The 21,477-nt window shown below is 45.2% G+C and overlaps 1 protein-coding gene across 3 annotated transcripts in view; it reads left to right on the top strand.

Moving 5' to 3' along the window:
* KCTD15 (potassium channel tetramerization domain containing 15) overlaps window positions 1-21,477 on the top strand; it is a 78,948-nt gene that overhangs the window by 35,998 nt on the left and 21,473 nt on the right. For all 3 annotated transcript variants that reach the window (XM_070760663.1, XM_070760665.1, XM_070760664.1), the window contains exons 3-4: window positions 9,482-9,626; window positions 18,154-18,459. In XM_070760663.1, the coding sequence (XP_070616764.1) occupies window positions 9,482-9,626; window positions 18,154-18,459 (451 nt within the window). The remainder of the gene's footprint in view (window positions 1-9,481; window positions 9,627-18,153; window positions 18,460-21,477) is intronic.

Raw genomic sequence — 21,477 nt, 5'->3', positions numbered from 1 at the left:
CTGGTCAGGGAAGCTATTGGTGGTGCAGTTGTTTTTCTTGCGACAAATTCCTCGAGGACTCCCGGCTGCCTGAAATGTGAAAAAGCCCACTTTTTGTGTCTTGTTGGGATTTAGCAAAATGGTGGAAGTCTGAGAGGCTACTGTCCCCAGAGAGAGGACAGAAAAAACAGAATGTCCCCTGTTATTCCTTGGCTACCTCAAAATGAAATCTATCCTAGAGGAGGTCCATATTTCACCTGGGCATTTTCTTCCAAATTCTTTTTTTCTCTCAAATGCAAATTCTTTTAATTAATGTTATTAAGGACTTGGCAAGTGTGACAGCTATTTTTATGAAAGATTCCAATTCCTCTGCCTCCATATCCAGTGATGGCCCAGGTCCAAGGTGAATGAAACTTTGAGGAACCATATTCCGAAGAGGCACAATTTGATTGCAGTCGAGCATGGACAGGTAGAAGGGTCTTAGGGTCAAGAGAGGGGACATTGCCAAAACAATTTGCTGCAAGTGATTCCAGAGAAGGGGGAAAGCCAGGAGATGAAGGGAGTGACGGGATGCAGAATAAATAGAAGATGGGACAATGAAGGTGTGGGGTCAGGGCCATGTGGAAGGCTATCCTCAAATATGGAAGTTAAGTGTGGGTCAGTCCCTTCCTCACAATCCAATCCCCCTTGCCTCTTGTGGGGATCAAGTGAAGGGAGTTTTCTAACAGAAGCCTCTGGGGAAAAAGTGGGCTATACAGTGGTACCTCTACTTAAGAACTTTTCTAGATAAGAACCGGGTGTTCAAGATTTTTTTGCCTCTTCTCAAGAACCATTTTCAACTTAAGAACCCAAGCCCGGAAAAATTTCCCGGGAAATTTGAGAGCAGCACAAAGGCCCGGCCAGTTTCCTGCCATTTCCCCTTTTATCCTGGCCATTTCGGGCTTTTCTGGGCTGTCAGAGGAGCCTTTTGGTGACGCTTAAGGAGGCTTCGGCAGTCCAAAGCGAATGGAGCATTTCCCTTTCTCTGGGCACTTGGAGAGGAAATAAACCTGTTCTTCAAAGTTGCTCTTCAAAGAACGAATTATGTTCTTAAGTAGAGGTACCATTGTACATCTAACCTGGGCAAGGGCTTTGCAGCTCCTCATTGCCTTCCATTAAGGAACATTTTGATGTCAAAAGCTGTTTCCAGCTGTTCTTCTTGTCTCCAATGGAAGGGAGGAAGTCCCACAGCAAATGTGGGAGCTAATGTTCCTTCCCGTCCCTTCCACAGCCAGGAGGATTCTCCTTTCAATCTTTAGATACAGAAACCCTCCTTTGAACACCTCAGTTCCCACAGGCCTCTTTTGCAGAAGTGGCATTCTATATTTTAAAGACGGCTTCTGTGTATCCCGTTAGCTAACTATGTCTTGTCCAGGAGTCAGCAACATGTGTCTCTGGAGCCGCATGTGGCTCTTTCATCCCTCTGCTGCAGCGCCCTGCTGCTGGTCGGCTCCACAATTGATAGGTTTTCGGTTAGGACAGGTAGAGGAAAAAGGATGCCGTGCTAGGAGAAGACTCTATGGTGGGGGAACTGACTTCTGGTCAACAGAGGAGAAAGGAGAAGACTCTATGGTGGGGGAACTGACTTCTGGTCAACAGAGGCAAAAGGAGACTATGATGGGGGAACCGGTTGGCTCCAGAATTGAACAGAGAGCTTCTGGTTAGCACCTTTGTAGTTCTTTGAGTGTTTAAGGTTGCCGACCAGCGAAGGACCGTCGTCTGGCACTACCAGTACGCCCTCCGGGGCCGTTGTGGGTGTGCATGCGTCCGGTGGGCGCAAGTGCACCTGTTGGCATGAGATTTGGCTTCTGCACAAGCAAAGTTTTGTGTGATGACATGCACACAGAAGCAAAACGTTGCCAAAAATTGCCGAAATCTAGCTCACAGATGTCTTCACACAAGATTTCACTTGTGCATGCAAATCTTGCATGGGTGCGTGTCGGGGGCGCGCAGCTGCGTGTACATCCCGAAAATCGCTACCGGAATGTAGCACCTTACCGTTCCGGTAGCAGGCCATCACTGTTGCCGACCCCTGGCCTATCCTATCAAAAAGGAGAAAGGGGCATGATAACTCTCTTCTAGTACTTAATAGAATAGAATAGAATAGAATAGAATTCTTTATTGGCCAAGTGTAATTGGGCACACAAGGAATTTGTCTTTGGTGCATATGCTCTCAGTCTACATAAAACAAAATATAGATTTGTCAAGAATCATGTGGTACCATTATTGTCATAGGGGTCAAATAAGCAATGAAGAAACAATATTAATAAAAATCTTAGGATACAAGCAACAAGTTACAGTCCAACAGTCCTAAGTGGGAGGAGATGGATGAGGGGAACGATGAGAAAAAACTAGTAGAAATAGAAGTGCAGAGTTAGTAAAAAGTTTGACAGTGTTGGCGTTGTTGTTATTGAGTCTAGTTCTCTTGGTTAGGGTGCTCTATGCTCTATGTAACAAGGATTTCCACCAATTTTTTCATATTATGCTGCAGTATTGTCTACATAGAATAAAAAGGATCAAAGAAACTAATGTCCAAGGCAGGACCTCATCAGTGGTGGGTCCGCCTCATTTAAGAGTGCTTTTTTGAGTCTGAATTGAATTTCCAGTGTTGCCCAGTGCTCCCTGCCTGTCCCTGCATTTCTAACCCCCACCACCTCGCACTCTCCCACCCACCACATACAACACCTTTTTGGTTATGGTTTTAATTATTACTGAAGTTAAAGCAGCAGCTTCCTATAAATAATAATTTGGTTTTACTCAATTCCTCTGAGATGTGTTTTTCTGCCTTGCAGCAAGCATCCTTTGAAAGGAAGTAAGATCAGAAGTAAGTGGAAACTCACGCTGAATCTCTGCGTTTAAAAATTGTCAGCCAAATGTCCTTTCGGGGGGGACAAAACTTTTCACTTTGGATGGTTTGGCTCTGCCCCTTTCTTGACTGGATAGGAAAATGCAAAGGACTTGGGGAGATAAATTTTAACAGAAATGCAATTCTACCAAAGAGAAAGCCAAAAACTCAGGCTGGGAGAAACAGAATAAAGAGTTGGAAGGGACCTTGTAGGTCTTCTAGTTCGACTCTCTTCTCAGGAAACCCTCTACAATTTCAGATGAATGGTTGTCAATCTCTTCTTAACAGTCTCCAGGTTTGGAGCTTTTATAACTTCTGGAGGCAAGCTGTTCCACTGATGAATTGTTCTAACTGTCAGGAAATTTCTCCTTAGTTCTAGGTTGTTTCTCTCCTTGATTAGTTTCCATCTGTTGTTTCTTGTCCTGCCTTTAGGTGCTTTCGAGAATAAGTTAATTCCCTTTTCTTTGTGGCAACCCCTGAGATATTGGAACACTACTATCATGTCAGCCCTAGTCCATCTTTTGATCAAACTAGTCATACTCAGTCCCAGCAACTGTTCTTCATATGTTTTAGCCTCCAGCCCTCTAATCAGCTTTGTTGCTCTTCTCTGCACTCTTTCTAGAGCCTCAACATCTTTTTTACATCATAGCAACCAAAACGGGATGCAGTATTCCAAGTGTGGCCTTATCAAGGCATTATAAAGTGGTATTAACACTTCACGTGATCTTGATTCTATCCTTCTATGAATGAAACCTAGAATTGTGTTGGCTTTTTTGGCAGCTGCAGCACACTGCTGGCTCATATTTAAGTGATTGTCCAGTAGGACACCAACATCCCTCTCACAACTACAGAGCAAGGTATCACTTATATCATGTGCATTTGAGGTTTTTTACGTAAATGTAGAACCTTACTTTTTTCACAAATGAATTTCATTTTGTTGGATAGCACCCAATGTTCCAGTCTATCAAGATCCTTCTGCATCTTAAGCCTATCTTTGGGACTGCTGGCTCTTCCTGCCCGCTTTGCAAATTTTATCAGTTCCCTATCTATCCCCTCGTCCAAATCATTGATGAACATATTGAAGAGTACTGGGCCTAAGACAAAGCCTAGGGGTACTCCAGTGCATACTTTCCCTCCATGGAGATGCAGTTCCACTGAGGACTACACGTTGAGTGTGGTTGCTCAGCCCTTACAAATCCATCTTATGTAGTAGAAAGTGGTCTACTTTATCAAATGCCTTACTGAAGTCCAAGTAAATTATATCTACAGGATTCCTCTAGTCCACTAATTTTGTCACTTTATCAAAGAATGCAATAAGATTTGTCTGGCATGATCTGTTTTTGACAAATTCATGCTGGCTCGTGACTTTGTTTGCTTCTGTTCGCTGATTCGTTGCTTATCTTTTCTAGAAACTATAATCAAATCCATTTGCTTCTGGTGATTTGAACTTGTCTAAGGTGGACAGGTGCTCATTTACCGTTTTCTTGCCTATTTTAACTTGCATTCTCAGTCTGTTTTTGATAGGTTGAACTGTTTTCCCCCCTTTTGTGTAAAAAATGGATGCAAAAAATGAGTTAAGCAGTTCTGCTTTCTCCCTGATGCTCATCACTTTCTTGCCACTTTCTCCCATTAATGGACCAATCGTTGCCTTGACTTTTTTCTTTTTTTGTTATGAAAAAGTGGCAAAGGGGAGCATAAAAGAGAAAGATCTGGAGACCAGCCCTTAGTAGGAAAGGAAAATATTCCTGCGAGCACCAGCAAACTACATTCATTAACACCACCAGTGTTCTTGTTAGTGTTGCTGCATTGCTAAATTAATTCCATATAAAATTGAGGACAAGCCTTATCACTTTATCCTCCTGCAGATTAATTCTGCTTTGAATCAAGGGGAACTGAAAGCAGATCCAGTCCAGTAGCAGTCGTGGGCTTATAGCTGACAGGGCTTAACCCTTCACTGCACAGAGCATTTTTGTAACCCTGGAGGTTCTGAGTTTTGAGGGGGACAGGGGTGGGTGGGCTTTTCCGTATTGAAAGCTGCACTGATTTTACAACACATTGAGAGCTCCATTCCAGAAAATAATGGATGAGGTCAGGACAAAAATGGAATTTGATTCATCTATATATAAAACCAGCAACATTAAATACAATAAAGTAACTCTCCTCTCTCTCTGCCTTATTAAATGTGTGATTTAGGAACAAGGAAGTCTTCAGGTGGTCTTGAGTCCAAATAGATTTGCTTCTGCTTGCCCCCAAAAATAAAAGGCAAGCAAGCAAGAAGAAGTTTTAGGCATGCAAGTATTCCTGGTGAAGATCACCTGCCGGTTAGATTTATTTCACAGTGAATTGTTCTGAATGCTATCTAGACAGTTACATTGTAATAGTGTTGTCCTGCTAATACAGATCCAGAATAACAGAGTGCAGGAGCTCTTCCAAATCTCAGAGTTTACTCTTGAGCAATGCTGGGGGCAGATTGGAGGTGGGGGCAGGCAAAGAATATTCTTGCAACCAGCTTTGGCTCAAGGCTTTCTTCTCTGATCTCTAGATCATCTGAAAGCTCTCAAAACCCGACAAGGTCCTCATTACTGCACATAACCGGCTCGGTTGCTGCAGGAAAATTCCCTGGTTCTCACAGATAACACCTTCAGCATTGATGGTATCGTCGGTATCTCTAAAACCTGTTGGTGTGTTTGTGTGTGTTAGCAACCCCACATTACCAGGATTCCCAGGGTGTTCAAAGAAGTGGGTGTGTCCCCCGTTGACACAAGCCAGCCCTTGCAAAGCACAGGATGGCTCAAGAATTTGGATCCAGGCAAGTTTTGGCCAAGATGCTGCAGGAGGCAACAGATTGCCACCCAAACCTTCCTCGTGGCATAATTAGCGCCTATGGGCAGAGGTGGGCTGCTAAGGTGGGACAGTGACGTGTGCTCGCCCCTGTGGGTCTGAGTGCTAGCGGAGTCCAGTGCAATTATGCTACTGTGCCTGGGCAGGAAGAGAAATCGCACGCGGACACGCAGGTGCGCCACAGGCACGACATCGCTCCCTGCCCAGGTGCAGCAGCATAATGGGGCAAGGTAATCCAAAACACCGAGGCGTACTAAGATGGATTTCATAATGAACGCCAACCCCGGTGGTTTGGTGGCTGATGGGCTGAAGCCAGGAGTAGGAGGGAGCGTTGGCCACCGAGCAGAGTCTTTCTCCGGCATTCAGCAAGGAAGCGGGGGTTTCCACAATATTAAATCTCTCTATAATTAACCCAGAGGAGAGTAAAGATGGAAGGTATATTAATGAAATCTGCGGATGATTACTAAATTAGAAAGAACTGGAAACTCCAGATTGAGGACCGATAAGTGGAAAGAAAATTATACATGAAGTGGGAAGACAAGGCAACATCAAAAGGAGGCTTCGATCTGGGCCATCCGGGGAGGAGGGAGGCAGCAGCCTGTCCCCAAACTACCCGTGTTTTGAGTCAAAATCTACACCCAGATGCCTGGGGGGCACGCTCTGCTTCCGGAGAGACGGGGAGAAAGAAGGAGGGGAAAGGGGAAGGAAGGAGTGGGAAGAGGCGCACTCTGCCAGCAAGAAAAGTCGGCCATGGGAGACTTTTTTTTTTAAAGATTGGAGATACGTCTCGCAGCCAGGCGACAAAGAGAGTGAAAAGTGTGGCTTGTTCTGACAAGGAGCCGTTTGGGGGGGTGGGGGGGGTATGAGTTGCTCTTTAAGTAGGCAGCATTTGTGAACACCCCCAGATGGGAAATTGGGCCCCACCAGAGACTGCACCACACGACTTCCCCTCCCTCTCAAAAGATGAGACGTGGCTGGGAAAAAATTAAGAGAGAAGGAAGCAATGCCCAAAATGCCTCTTTGGATGCCATGTCTTCGGTTTCCTAAACCGTAGTTCCTGAGCCAAGAACCATGGTTCCCCTTGGGCCCCCTTTCTCCCTGCAGGGCTGACCTGCCAGGTCCCACGTCTACCTGGGATGAGCACAGGACATCTTGCCTGCCCTCACCTGGAGCCCTGTCGGGGCCGTGTTTCTACTGAGGACTCAGTGGGTCATGTCAAGGGACCAAGTAACAACCCCAAAACAATCCAAACTCTGAGGCCTAGAGTTTTCCCCAAGCATAATTTTATTTGGGATGTCATATTGGCAGAGCTGATCAAAACCCGACTGAAGGACTCAGGTTTTCCCCCATCCAAATCAAAACTCAAAATCTAGGGGTCATGATTTCTGACAGTCTTAAAATGGGTGAACAGTGTGGTCAGGTGATAGGGAAAGCAAGTAGAATGCTTGGCCGTATAGCTAGAGGTATAATAAGCAGGAAGAGGGAGATTAGGATCCCGCTGTATAGAGTGCTGGTGAGACCCCATTTGGAACACTGTGTTCAGTTCTGGAGACCTCACCTACAAAAGGATATTGATAAAATTGAACGGGTCCAAAGATGGGCTACAAAAATGGTGGGAGGTCTTAAGCATGAAACTTATCAGGAAAGACTTAATGAACTATATCTGTATAGTCTGGAGGACAGAAGGAAAAAGGGGGACATGATTGAAACATTGTAATATGTGAAAGGGTTCAATAAGTTTCAGGAAGGAAGTGTTTTTAAGAGGAAAGTGAACACAAGAACAAGGGGGCACAATCTGAGGTTAGTTGGGGAAAAGATCAGAAGCAACATGAGGAAATATTATTTTACTGAAAGGGTAGTAGATGCTTGGAACAAACCTACAGCAGATGTGGTTGGTAAATCCACAGGAACTGAATTTAAACATGCCTGGGATAAACAGATCCACCCTAAGATCAAATACAGGAAATAGTATAAGGGCAGACTAGATGGACCAGGTCTTTTTCTGCCGTCAATCCTCTATGTTTCTATGTAAGTTCTTCCCTTCCCCTTCCAGGTCAAATGTCCATCATGTGGTCCAATCATGTCACGGTCCCAACTCCAGCTAGCTTTGGACCATGCCCTTCCAACACTTGTTAAACGGGTGGATTCCTGATTCCGCTCCTACCAGTGTGCTGTGCGCGGCGGCCCTGCAAGATTTTGCTTAGGCGCACGAAGCTAAATCTCGTGCGTGCACGAGAGATTTTGGTGATTTTTTTTTTTGCTTATGCACAGAAGCAAAACATTGCCGGAATCTTGCACATGTGTCCCCTCGCGAGAGTTTGCTTCCTGTGCATGCGCAGAAACAAAATTTTGCTGGCACGCAGGTGTGTGCCCACAGCAGAAGCAAAGCTGTGTGCGCAGCTCAATTTTTGCTACCGGTGCACCAGCCTTATCCCTACCGGTAGCAATCCAATACTGCTGGTAGAGCATCCTTGGCTCTCATGGGAATTTTGGGAGCATCTTCAGGGCTGCCAGGTGGTGTGGTTGGGTCCATCTCTGAGCCTGTCCTTGGCGTTTCCTTCTGCAAGAAGGAAAGAAGGAACTGGTGCTGTAGGAGGAATCCTTTGGTGTGCTTTTTGGAGTCCTCTGAGCTGCTTCTCTTCCTCAGCTAGTTCCTGCAACTGTCATCAGTTTGTGGCTCTTGGTCATATCCATAACAATGCGACTTGACTCTTTGGGGTGGGTGTAATTTACTTTGCAGGACAAACTTAATTTCTGCAGCCTCCTGCAGGGGGAAATGAGTGTAGGAATCAGGGGTAGGCAAAGTTGGCTCTTCTAACGTTTTATTTCTTTGTCAAATACGTATTGGTAGTATATGACGGCACTTATGCACGCTCCTTACTGACCTCTTAGGAATCGGGAGAGGTCAACAGTGGATTGTCTAAGGGTGAAGTTTTGGGGGTTTGGTGATGGTACTACAGAGTCAGGTAGTACGTTCTATGCATTAACTATTCAGTTGCTGAAGTCATATTTCCTACAGTCTAGTTTGGAGAGGTTTGTTTTGAGTTTGTATCTGTTGTGCGCTTGTGTATTGTTGTGATTGAAGCTGAAATAGTCATTGACAGGAAGGACGATGTAGCAGATGATTTTGTGGGCTATGCTTGGGTCATGTTTGAGGCGACGTAGTTCTAAGTTTTCTATGCCTAGAATTTCAAGTCTGGTTGCGTAGGGTATTCTGTTGAGAGTAGAGGGCTCTTCTCGTAAAGTATCTCTGGACGCTTTCTAATGTATTTATGTCCGAAATGCGGTGTGGGTTCCAGACAGATGAGCTGTATTCAAACATTGGTCTGGCGAAAGTTTTGTATGCTCTGGTTAGTAGTGTGATATTACTGGAGAAGAAGCTACATATGATTAGGTTAATAGCTCTTGAAGCCTTTTTGGCGATGTTGTTGCAGTGGGTTTTAACAACGCCAAAAAGGCTTCAAGGCTTGTGGACTTCAACTCCCAAAATTCCGGAGTTACCATGATTGGCTCAGGAATTCTGGGAGTTGAAGTCCACCTGTCATAGAAGAGCCAACTTTGCCTACTGCTGGTCTAGAAAGCTCTCTAGCGCAGGGGTCTCCAATCACCCTCAGCTTTGCTGGCTGAGGAACTCTGGGAGTTGAAGTCCGCAAGTCTTAAAGTTGCCAAGGCTGGAGACTGTAGAAAGGATGTGCTGCCTTTCTGTCCCCCCCGCGCCCCAGCCTTCTGCTCCCTTTGCCAACTCTTTTCCTTTTCTTCCCCCTTCTGCCTCCCCAGAATAAGCCGCCTCTTTAATGGCACAGAGCCGATTGTCTTGGACAGTTTAAAACAACACTATTTCATTGATCGCGATGGCGAAATATTCAGATACATCTTGAGCTTCTTAAGAACTTCAAAGCTGCTGCTCCCGGAGGATTTTAAGGTAAGACAGGCAAGAAACCTGTAATCTGTTTTTCCCCCCCATATTAATTACTAATTGATATTTCTTCTCTTGTCCTCTCTGGCTGTAGGGAGGGTAAAAAGAGTTTGCAATTTTCAAACTCAATTCAGAGGTTGACCCCATACTTGGTTATTGTTTGCTTAACCATGGTTTGTTCAATAAACCACGGCTGTCTGGGTTCACATAACATGCTCTGCCAGGAAACACTGTTTTCCAGACTATGGAATGCATTTTATATTTGAGAGTTGTGCCAGAGGCCCTTTTCCAGAAACGAGACAGAGCCAGGATAAAAACCAGATTGAAATAGAATTAAAATAGTTACTGATAGTTAATTCCAGGTAGTTATGTATACTGTATATTGAAAATAACATTTCAAATCAAAAGTTTATAATAAGGTGCCCACTTTTGTAGTGGTAGTGAATTCTTTTATTTTTTTCAAGGGTAGGAACTGGGATCAACCAGGGCCAGAATGTCAAGATGTTGTCCACAATCACAGCCCATAGTTTAATTAGTTTTGTTCTACACTAGAGATATCCTTGACTGGGAATCAGCTTGTACTATTCTGTCTCTGGCTTTGGGTGATGTGTGGCTTGATTTAGTGCAGGGATGTCTTTTATTGTTGCTTAGCCATCTTTTAGAGCAAAAGCTTTCCATGAATGACTTAAACCTCTTTTAAAAAAACCACAATCCAAATATCGCAGGTATAATGGCAGCTGTATGCAAAATAGCAACACTCCACTGTGATCATTTCTAGTAGAGGCACAGAAAAGCATTTGATCCTAGACATTTAGAATTGGTTGCCTCAACCGCATGGAATATGTTTCACAACTGAATTTAAAACAGCTTTTTGAGCTTAAAGACGTGTAGTATAGTTGAAGCCTCCTGTTTCAAACAGGGGAATGTTGAAACTTGAAACATTCTGAATTCAAACCATTAGCAGCAAAAAGTAAAGCAGCATAAATAAAATAAATTAAAAGGCTCTATAGCAGCACAGCATATTAAATTATTAACATATGCCAGGATATGAGCCTTTATTCAACTTGGGGAATAGAAATCTTTGATGAGGAATCACTGCGCCAAATTATGCAAGAAACTATCAATGTCTTTAGTAATGTGTTTTGGATGGTCAGGAGAAATGTCCTTTTTCGGGTGTGTTTCTAGATTTGCAGAAATAAGAGAGTGTCACATCATATCAAAATGGCAGGGAACTGCAGGTGCTGGATTTTTTTTTTTACCATGAAGCACCAGGTCTTCAATGACCAACCTCTCTCTAGGCTTCTCAGTGGTCTTGGGAGGTGATCAACATCTGCTCTACTTTAATGATCCTTTTGTTATTATGATTTGCAATACCTAAGAAAGAATGTAAGCATCCAAGACACAGTTATAACAAGGCTTAGTAAGACCACACCTAGAATACTGTTTTGGTCACCATCCTATAAAGAAGATGTTGAGACTCTAGAAAAAAATGTAGAGTAGAGCAACCAGAATGATAAGGAAGAGCAGTTGCAGGAACTGAGCATGGTTAGTCTAGTGAAGAGAAGGACCAGGGGAGACAGGAGAGCAGTCTTCCAATATTTAAGGGGCTGCCATGGAGAGGAGGGGATCAAGCTATTCTTCAATGCACCCAAAGGCCAGACAAGGAACAGTGGATGGAAACTGAATAAGGAGATATTCAACCAACAATGGGTTTCTTCCAGTTCGTCCCTGTTCTAAGAACCAGTAGCGCTGGCAGCGGGAGGTTCCGCCTACCCACCGGGGATGCTTCTATACATGCGCAGAAGCGTCATGAGCACACGTGCAAACCAGTAGTAAAGGGTTTTACGAGGGTCACCCAGAAAGTAATGCATCACAAGGAGAGATTATTCTCATAGTTTCTAAGGAAGTTTATGCAGTTCCAAAATGCTTAGCCTCTGAGCTTCCCACCAGTTCAAAGTTCACATGCCTTGCCCCCCCCACCCGAAACCTGCCACGTTGCCTACTTAGGTTGTGCCAGCATGGCAAGTCCTCCTTCTGCTTCCACCCAGGTGGTGGACATATGGGGGCCTTGAACCTCTCAAAAGAATGCTTTGTGGCTGCATCTGCTCCCTCATGAAAACCGCCCCTCCCAAGTTCCCATAAACATTGGGCCTTCTATAGATAGTGTGGCAAGCTGTCGATTTATCCCCCACTTCTGCAGATTTAGAAACTGACCCAGACAGTGGGAAGGAATAAACAAAAGAAAATGCTGTCTATAAAACAAATGTGCTGGTTTGTTTCACGTAGAACAATGCAAAATGTAAGGAGTTTCCCCCCGTCCTTACATTTTGCATTGTTGGGGTCTCTTCAGAGTCCTGTTTTCAGACTAAGCGAGTGGTGAGCAACGAAGGCAGTCAGGCCTCTTATGTTCCTAGCTAGCAATTCTCCATTATCACATCTGGCTGGTGTGTTTACGGTGCATATTAACTACTGTTCCAGTTGCTAATAAGGCAAAAGGCTCACAGTACTCTCTATCTGGGCTAGAACCTCCCACTTAACTCCACAGCATGTAGCAGCAAGCAACAGAAGGACTTTTGAGTTGGCATTTACAGCTTCTTTTTTTTATAGAAGTCACAGGCACCTGGAAAGTGTCTTTGCAATGGTGAGAAGGCTTCCTCAGGAGCAGGCTGTCGGAGGGAGAGGTGGAGAAACCATTGGAGCCATGAGCATTGCTCGGATCGCCAGGGCTTCTGTTGCGTGCAGCTCTGAGGGCCGAAATTGGGCCTCATTTCCTGTTTTCTCTGGCAGAGGGCTGCAGGAAGCCATCGTGGCCTAAAATGGAGCTCGGGAGCCCGTTGTTCCTGGCAGAGCACTCGGGCCGCCACAGGCACCTCCCCACCCTGACGCGAATGATTTGTTTGTTTATTTAATTTGACTCCTATGCTGCCAATCCCAAAAGACTCAGGGTGGCTTATAACAATATAAAATACAAAAAACAATTAAAAAGAAGTCAAATATACAATCTAACTATAAATCCTGGATTAAAACCCATAATAAACTAAATATTCAGCATACACACGTAGCATTCATACAATTTGGCCATGATGGTTGTTAATTCATGGCCTGCCGGCAAAGCCAGGTCTTCATGGCCTTACAGAAGGCCAGTAAGGTGAAAGTAGTACGGACATTGGGGGGTGGGGAGTTGATTCCATAGAGCCGGAACGGCAACAGAGAAAGCCTTCACCCTTGGACCCGCCAAACGGCATTGCTGAGTTGACGGGACCTGGAGGAGGCCAACTCTGTGAGCTCTTATTGGTCTCTGGGAGGTGTGTGGCAAGAGACGGTCCCATAAATAGTCTGGCCCTGAGCCATGTGGGGCTTTATAGATAATAACCAACACCTTGAATTGTGCCCGGAGACTAATAGGAAGCCCGTGCCGCTTGCGGAGTGTAGGTGTTATATGGGTGTACCGAGGTTCGCTACCTGTCCAGGTTCAATTTCACTACCTCTCCGCTAGCTTTGCTGGATGGGGGATTCTGGGAGTTACAGTAACCACGCCAGGTGCAGTAGCATAATCGCGGTGGGCTCCGCTAGCACTGAGCCACGAGGGCGAGCTCCACCTCTGAGGACTCGAGAGAGAGAGCAGATTCACGGTGTGCGCTGAAATGGATAAATTAACATACAAATTATAAATGTTGGGATAGATCTTAATGTTGGATGGAAAAATGGAAAAGTTCACAATAGTCAAAACAAAAGATGAAATGATTAAAGAAAAAGAAATGAAAGTTTAAATATCGGGGGGGGGGGGAGAGAAAGAAGAAAAGACCAACTTGAAAGGATGTATAGAAACTGTAAATGAGATTGTTTATATTAGCTGCATAACAATGAATAAGCATTAATGAATATTATGAGAAGTGTAAGCTGACCAGTCACGTAACATCCACTGTTTTTAAATGTTTTTTGCCTGTTATACGTGTTTGTAAATACAAATTTTCTTTAGAAAAAGAGAGAGAGAGAGCAGATTCAGAAGAAGCAGGGAGTTCTTGGGTAGAAGGAGAAATTGGTGGGGGGAGGTGAATGTGTTTGTTTGTTGGTTTAATAAGAGTTATGACTGAAAGACTGTAACTTGTTGCTTGTATCCTTAAGATTTTTATTAACACTGATTGTTTCTTCATTGCTTATTTGACCCCTATGACAATCATTAAGTGTTTTTTTACCCCATGATTTTTGACAAGTGTATATTTTTTTTCTTGTACACTGAGAGCATATGCACCAAAGACAAATTCCTTGTGTTTCCAATCACACTTGGCCAATCACCCTTCTATCTCCGGAGGCTGTTGGTTCCAAAATATGCTGTTAAAAATGTCCTTTTCTGAAAACACTGCATGACCAGGGATCCCCAAACTTGGCCACTTTAAGACTTGTGGACTTCAACCCTCCTCATACAGGCTAAGGAATTCTGGGAGTTGAAGTTCACAAGTCTTAAAGTGGCCACGGTTAGAGATTCAACGGCTGTGTTGTAATGTAATGTCGGAAACAATGCAAATTGCTGATGATGTCATGGGACTTACAATGTCTGTAAGTCATCTAGGCTGGAGGGATCGCGGAGGAAGCTTGAACCAATCAAAAGGGCTGGGTAGCTTTGCCACTTTTACTCTCCAGAAATCTGGAAGCTCCACCACTGTTTCCTCAGCAATTCAGGATTGGATGGGTTTTCAGGATAGTGCTTCCCACCATGCCAGGGGACCCCAAACCTGGCAAGTTTAAGACTTGTGGACTTCAACTCCCAGAATTCTCCAGCCAGCTGGGAATTGGAGTCCACAAGTCTTAAACTTGCCAGGTTTGAAGAGCTCTGCCTTTGACAATCTTCTCAATCTTCTATACCTATATCTTTTTCTGCTATTCTCTCATAGTTATATTCTACTACTTTAGTTTCTCCTCTATTCCCCCTTTAATACATTCTACCTGATTACATCCTCCATAACCCTCATTGTTTATTATTGTGTACTGGACAAAATAAATAAATAGGCAACAGTCTTTGGAAGCTGTATTAAAGAAAGCAGGGGAAGAACAGTCAGAAAATAATTCACTCTTAAACACCCATCTGTCAGGTGCATAAAATAATAATAATTAGTAATAATAATAATAATAATAATAATAATAATAATAATAATAATAATAATGTGGTCCTTGGCACACGGGGCACAGTGCCAAAAGATCTCAGTGGATATTTGAAAACCATTGGAATTGACAAAATCTCCATCTGTCATTTGCAAAAGGTCGCTTTACTGGGATCGGCACATATAATTTGCTGCTACATCACGCAATCCTAGGTGCTTGGGAAGCGCCCAACTGGTGATGAAATACAAAATCCAGCATGGTGACCTCATTTGCTGTGTTGTATTGATGAGGATGATGAGGATGATGATGATAATAATAATAATAATAATAATAATAATAATAATAATAATAATAATAATAGAATTCTTTTTTTCCAGCCAGCTCACAAGAGAAGAATATTAGCAGATTTCTCCTGTTGGGCCCAGTAATCCCAAATAGAAATAATTTTGGCATAGTTCTCCACCCATATACTGTATATTGGCATGTTTTCAAATTATCTTAAAACAAAGCCTGTAATTAGAGGAGGCACTCGCAGGTTGCCCTCTGGTAAATCTTTGCTGCACTGCTGGGAATGAGATGGCTCCTGCCCTCCCTGGCCTGTAGCCATTTGGACCATGAGAACAGATCACCCGAACCCGTCCATCATTCTCCTCCTGGCCCTGTTCACTGGGAAGTCTGGGACTTGCTCCCAACACACCTGCAGGGCAAAGAATTGGAGCAGGCAGTGCAGAACAACCCAATCTGAATATCCTTTGCGAATATTAAGATGAGACTTCCTGTCTTCTCCAGGCGTGGCTCTCAGGTGCCGCTCAGGTTTTTGCAGGGCTGGCTGCCAGATCTTTGAGGTATGTTTTGCAATGCTTTGCTTCAACAATATCCTATGGTGGAGAACTCTGCAGACATCCTGCCAGATTTCTAGAAGAGTGTGAAAAAATTGTTTTCCTTACAAGCCTATTGAGCCCCTTAGTCCTTGCAGCAATAAGAGGGAGATTAGTGTTGCTTGGATTTGAAGAGGTTAGAAGCCTATGGCAGTGAGGGCGTGGGCGTGCGCTATCACACATGCGCGAGAGCCCGCACCCTATGGCAGTGAGGGCGTGGGCGTGCGCTATCACGCATGCGCGAGAGCCCGCACCCATAATTCGATGCCTGAAGAGGTTAGAAGCCTATGGCAGTGAGAGCGTGGGCGTGCGCTATCACACATGCGCGAGAGCCCGCACCCATAATTCGATGCCTGGGTAGGGGAAAAACAGCTGCCCCCATCCCCTGGAGACTGGAAATGGCCTGTTTCCCAACTTCTGGTGGGCCCAGTAGGCTCGACTTTCACCTTCCCCAGGCTCCAAAGGCTTCCCTGGAGCCGGGGGAAGGTAAAAGCGCCCTCCCCCACCCTCCTGGAGGCTCTCTGGAAGCCAAAAACGCCCTCCCAGCGCCTCTACAAGTCAAAAATCAGCTGGCCGGCGCACACATGCACGTTGGAGCTGAGCTAGGGCAACGGCTCGCGTGCCAGCAGATATGGCTGTGTATGCCACCTGAGGAAACGGGTGGAAAGCAAAAAATTGCCGAAATCTCGCACACATCCCCTTGCAAGGATTTTGCTTCCTGCGCATGTGTAGAAGCAAAATCTCACTGGGACAAACATATCTGCTCCGAGTCTTCGGAGAGGGGCGGCATACAAATCTATTATTATTATTATTATTATTATTATTATTATTATTATTATTATTATTATCCACCAGTCACCCAGAGATGTGCACCCAGCTCCATTTTTACTACCGGTGTGCATTGTGACCCGCACTGGGTAACAACGCAATACTGAATTGGAGGGTGGAGGTTTGTTCTCTGAGCTTGTGGGTTGGTTTCCAAACATTTTGTTACCAGGATAGGTAACAACTTCAGCGGAATTTAGGGAAGTGCCAGGAGAGGGTCTTGGTTGCAGAAGACAAACCAGACTTTGGCTTTTAGAATAGAATAGAATAGAATTCTTTATTGGCCAAGTGTGATTGCACACACAAGGAATTCCAGAAATCGTGGGCGCTCCATCACTGGAGGTTTTTAAGAAACTAGACCAGGGCTCCTCAAAGTTTTAAAGCAGGGGGCCAATTCAGACTGTTGTGGCAGTGGGCCAGCCGGGTAGGTGTGGCTAGGTGGTCATGTGACTGGGAGGGTGTGGCTAGGTGGTCATGTGACTGAGTAGGCATGGCCAATATAACAGTCCATTTTGCCAATTTAGCAGCCCGTTAAACAATACACACACTTTTTTTTTCTCTCTTGGGGCTGTTGCCTTTGTTTCCATGTTGCTCTTTTGGTTGTCTTTTCTTTTTACTAGATCGTTTTTTAAGTTGTTTAGTGGTTCACTTCAGGATACTCAATTTTGCAGCGATTCTTCTCAGTCCCAAGGAACTTACAATCACCAAGTCTCTCTCACACGTCTATCGTCTGTCTGTCTATCTATCTATCTATCATTTATTTATCCATCCATATTTCTCTCTCTCTCTCTCTCTCTCCTGGGGTATCTTCAATCTGCAGGATCCCCTTCAATCCTGGCAGTGCCCTGGGATACCTTGTTGAATTCCATTCCATCCTATTCCCACTCCATCCTATTGCTATTCCAATTCCATTTCTCCTATTTCCATTCCATTCCATTCTAAAGCTGTACTCATGCGAGTGGCGGGCCCTTGCCATCGCATCCACGTCTCCACTTGTGCAAAGGAGTTTGCGTGCAAAGTTCCATGGATGAGCGCTCTCTGCTCAATTGGCCTTCTGCTCACGTATGTGCAAATGTCGTCCACTTGTGTGCAAACCTTACACACACACACACTTGCCGAGCGGCCAAGGTGGAAAGCTTGGGGATCAGTTCTGGAAAAGATTCCGTTTGAGCTGCAGTGGCACAGGCTTTAGAATGCAGTACTGCAGGTGACTTCTGCTGACTGCTGGCTACCGGCAGTTAAAATCTCACCAGGCTCAATTTTGATTCTATCCTTCCAGGGTCAGTAAAATGAGCATCCAGATTGTTGGAGACAAGAGGCTGACTCTGTAAACCGCTTAGAGAGGGCTGGAAAGCACTGGGAAGCAGTATATGAGTCTAAGCGCTATTCCTGTTGTGCCACGTGGCTTCAGTTTATTGTCTGGTTCTTATATGCACAAGCGGAACAAAAGGCAGGCAGGCAGGCAAATATACTGCAGTCAGAACACCTTAGCGAGGTCAGAGTGTGCATCCACTGAAGCTAAGACGGCTGGCAGGACTTTGGCCACATGGTTGTGGCTGCCATCTTGACTTTTTAACTCCCCCCTGCTACCAAAGCAAAAGAAAATAATGGATTTTTTTGGCATCAGTAGAATATTAATCTTTTTTGTTTTTAAAGAAGTCTCTGTTTGTAGGGGTCAGGAGAATGATCCATCGATGTTTCTCGTCTTTCCCTCTCCTTTTTTCCCAAAGGACTTCAGTCTTTTATATGAAGAAGCCAAGTATTACCAGCTGCAGCCGATGATCAAGGAACTGGAGCGGTGGAAGCAGGAGAAAGAGCAACAGAAACACTTCCAGCCCTGTGACTGCTTGGTGGTGAGGGTGACGCCGGATCTGGGCGAGCGGATTGCGTTGAGTGGGGAGAAGGCGCTGATAGAGGAGATCTTTCCAGAGACGGGGGATGTGATGTGCAACTCGGTGAACGCTGGCTGGAACCAGGACCCTACCCACGTCATCCGCTTTCCTTTGAACGGGTATTGCCGGCTGAATTCGGTGCAGGTAAATTCTGCCCTTTCGGTTTTTTAGGTTGGCGGTCTCAGCTTTCGTGTCCCTCCATCCAGGCAAGACAACATGGTTTGTGGCAGTCTGTGGCAACATGGCTTGTGGCAGTCTACTAGCTGTTTACTAACAGCTAGTAGAACAGAGACATTCCACCCAGGAAAGGGACAAGAAGGAGGAGGAGGAAGTAGAAAGAGAAGAGGAAGATAGGGAGTGGAGAGGAGAGGAGTGTTCTGTCTTGCACCCCAAATGAAAGCTCAAACACACACACAGGTTTCAAAATAAGACTCCTTTTTACTAGACTCTTGTTACTTCACAAACGCCAAATTAAAGCAATGCCTCTTCCTTTGCCAAGATCCGGGTGTGAGGCCAACTTGGTAAGATAACTTCACACACACTTGCTTCTCAGCCAAAAGTCTACTCACAAGATTAACCCTATAAAGGTCCAGTACTGAATCCAGGTTTGTCAGGCAAAAACACTCTTCCCAGGCTTTTCTCCTCCAGAGGGACAAATGTTGACCTTGCAAAGAGAACCCTCCAAACACCTCCCGTTATATACTCTTGGAGAGTGCTGATTATGCACAGTTGTGCTCTCTTCTTCTTTCTGATCTTTCTTAACTGCTCCTGCCGGCCCCATACCCTTCTCACACAAGCATTCAGGATCAGGTCCCTCATTTCCTCCTCTTCAGACCCTGGCAAAGACCCACTTGGGGGCTGCACATCCCCAGTTGGGGGATCTATAGCCTCTGTAGGATCCTCACCCCCAGACTCTCCCTCTTCCTCTGACTCCTCCAACAGCCACACGGGCTGACCGTGCCCAGATGGCCCCAGTTCATCAGGCTCAAAGTCCTTGGCCAGAGGGCCTGGCTGCGAGCCAACCACAACAAGGAGTGGGAAGGAAGGAGGAGAGAAGGAGTCAGAAAATAGATGGGAAAGGAGGTGAAAAGGGGTGAATGAAGAGATAATGAAAGCTCAAACTGGCAGATATGAATAGTATATTTTGAAGCCAAAGCAATGAATATGTGTTGAGATGTATTATTATGTTGCGTGTATGGTGATGTAAATATTTGATGTGTGGAGAGGAAAAAATAAAAAATTATATTAACCCCCCACCGCCCATGATTTATGGCAGGGGTGTCAAACCTAAGGCCTGTGGGCTCGATGCGGGCCTCAGGGTGCTTAGATCTGGCCTGCGGTGGCTCTCTGCCAGTGAAAATGACACTCAGGAGGGTCACACGCAGCCTGCCTGGCAGTATCGAGTTGCATGCAGCTCCTGTTTTCCTGCATCTGTGTGCATGTGTCTCAGCGTGTTTGCATCTGCGCATGCGCAGGAAACAAAATCTCGCAAGGGGAGGCATGCATGACATTTTGGCAACGTTTTGCTTCTGCGCATGCGCATCCCTCACAAGATTATGCTTCCTGCACATGCGCAGAAGAAAAAACACGCTGGGATGCAAGCGCAGGTACCCAGGAAAACAGGAGCCGTGCGTGCAGCGCATTGGTCGCAGCAGCAGGAATCCGCCTCTGCCACCTGGGCTCCTTTTTCACTGGCAGAAGGATGCAGGGAGCCGTCAGGGCCGAAAACAGTGCCTCATTGACTGACGTCGAGCTGGCCAGCTCCCCCACCAGCACCCCCCAGCTCCCTAGTGTCAGATACATCCCTGATGTGGCCCTCGATGAAATCAAGTTTGACACCCCTGGTTTATGGTGAGCTCATGCACTGCTCAGAGTACTCCCCCCTCCCTTTCCTCTCTCTTCTCCTCCTCCTCCTCTTTTCCCCTCCCAAGTTCAAGCAGGAGAAAAAAACAGATTTAGATTTTGTATATGTTAGCACCACGCTGATCTCATAATAGTGTTAGCCTGACAAATGCTAATTTTTTTTCGTCGCATACCCTGCAGTCCTCTTTTTCCTTCTCCGTTGCCCCTAGGAAGGTGTGTGTTCGGGGGGGGGGGGGGGGAGAGAAACCCTTATCAAACTAAAGAACGTACAAAAGGAGCAAAGAAGAAAAGAAAAGGGGGAGAGAAATGTTTTGCATGCCACTTTGTGGAAAATGCAACAATGTTTAAATGCATAATTTATGTCCCACTCATAATTAAATGATAGAGCCTGCAGGATGGACTTTAAAAAATGATCTCTGCACTTTTTTTCCCCCTCCCTCAAAAAAGATGTACTGTAAAAATTGCCCAGAGTATTTCAAATAAAATGTGTTCCACTTTATACTCAAAGGGTTTTTGTAGGGATTGATTGAGTGGTTTTTTCCCCCCTTCCTTCTATCCTTTTTTTAAAGTTTTAAAATTAGGTCTTGAAACAAAGGCAGGCTGATCAGCAGGTGTTGGAGAAAAACGAGCCAGGGTCCCCGAGTCCTTTGGCGGCGTCTTTGGAAGAATTCTCCCACCAGGGCTGGTCACCCCCCAGGAGGAGGGGTTGCTCGGCAGGCTTTGATAGAACCTCACTAATTAGGGAAGCCCCCACAAAAAGGGGCTCTTCTTACATGCCCCCCTCCATTAGGTTCCATGCAGGGGAGAGTTCGTTTCTGGCCAAAGATTTGGGCTGGTGGGAGCCAAGGAAGCCCCCAAGACCACGTTACCTTGAGTGCCCAGTCCTGAAGGAGCGGACTTGGAAGGTGCTGCTGATCTTCTTGGGTGAATCTTTCAAGGATTCAGTTGGGTAGGAATTCAACTCCAGCTTCATAAGCGGGAGATGAATTCCTACCCAACTGAATCCTTGAAACCCCAGTGGAATTTCTCCCCACCGTTTTTAAATCAGTTTATTCATTAATAAAATGTATTTATTACATGCTTGACTTCACTGTCGCAATCGTAGAGGGGAATAAACGTAGGAATAAAAGTTATAAAATTCACAATGGACTATAAAAACGGCAAGAATGGGTTAAAATTATAAAACAAGAGTGATGTGGCAGGGTGGTACAGTGGCTAGAGCGCAGGACTGCAGGCTCCTTCAGCTAACTGCTAGCTGTAGTTCAGCAGTTCAAATCTCACCACCAGCTCAAGGATGAC

Source organism: Erythrolamprus reginae, chromosome 9, assembly GCF_031021105.1.
Source record: "Erythrolamprus reginae isolate rEryReg1 chromosome 9, rEryReg1.hap1, whole genome shotgun sequence".
NCBI lineage: Eukaryota > Metazoa > Chordata > Lepidosauria > Squamata > Dipsadidae > Erythrolamprus > Erythrolamprus reginae.
This window is presented reverse-complemented; position numbering and strand designations above follow the sequence as displayed.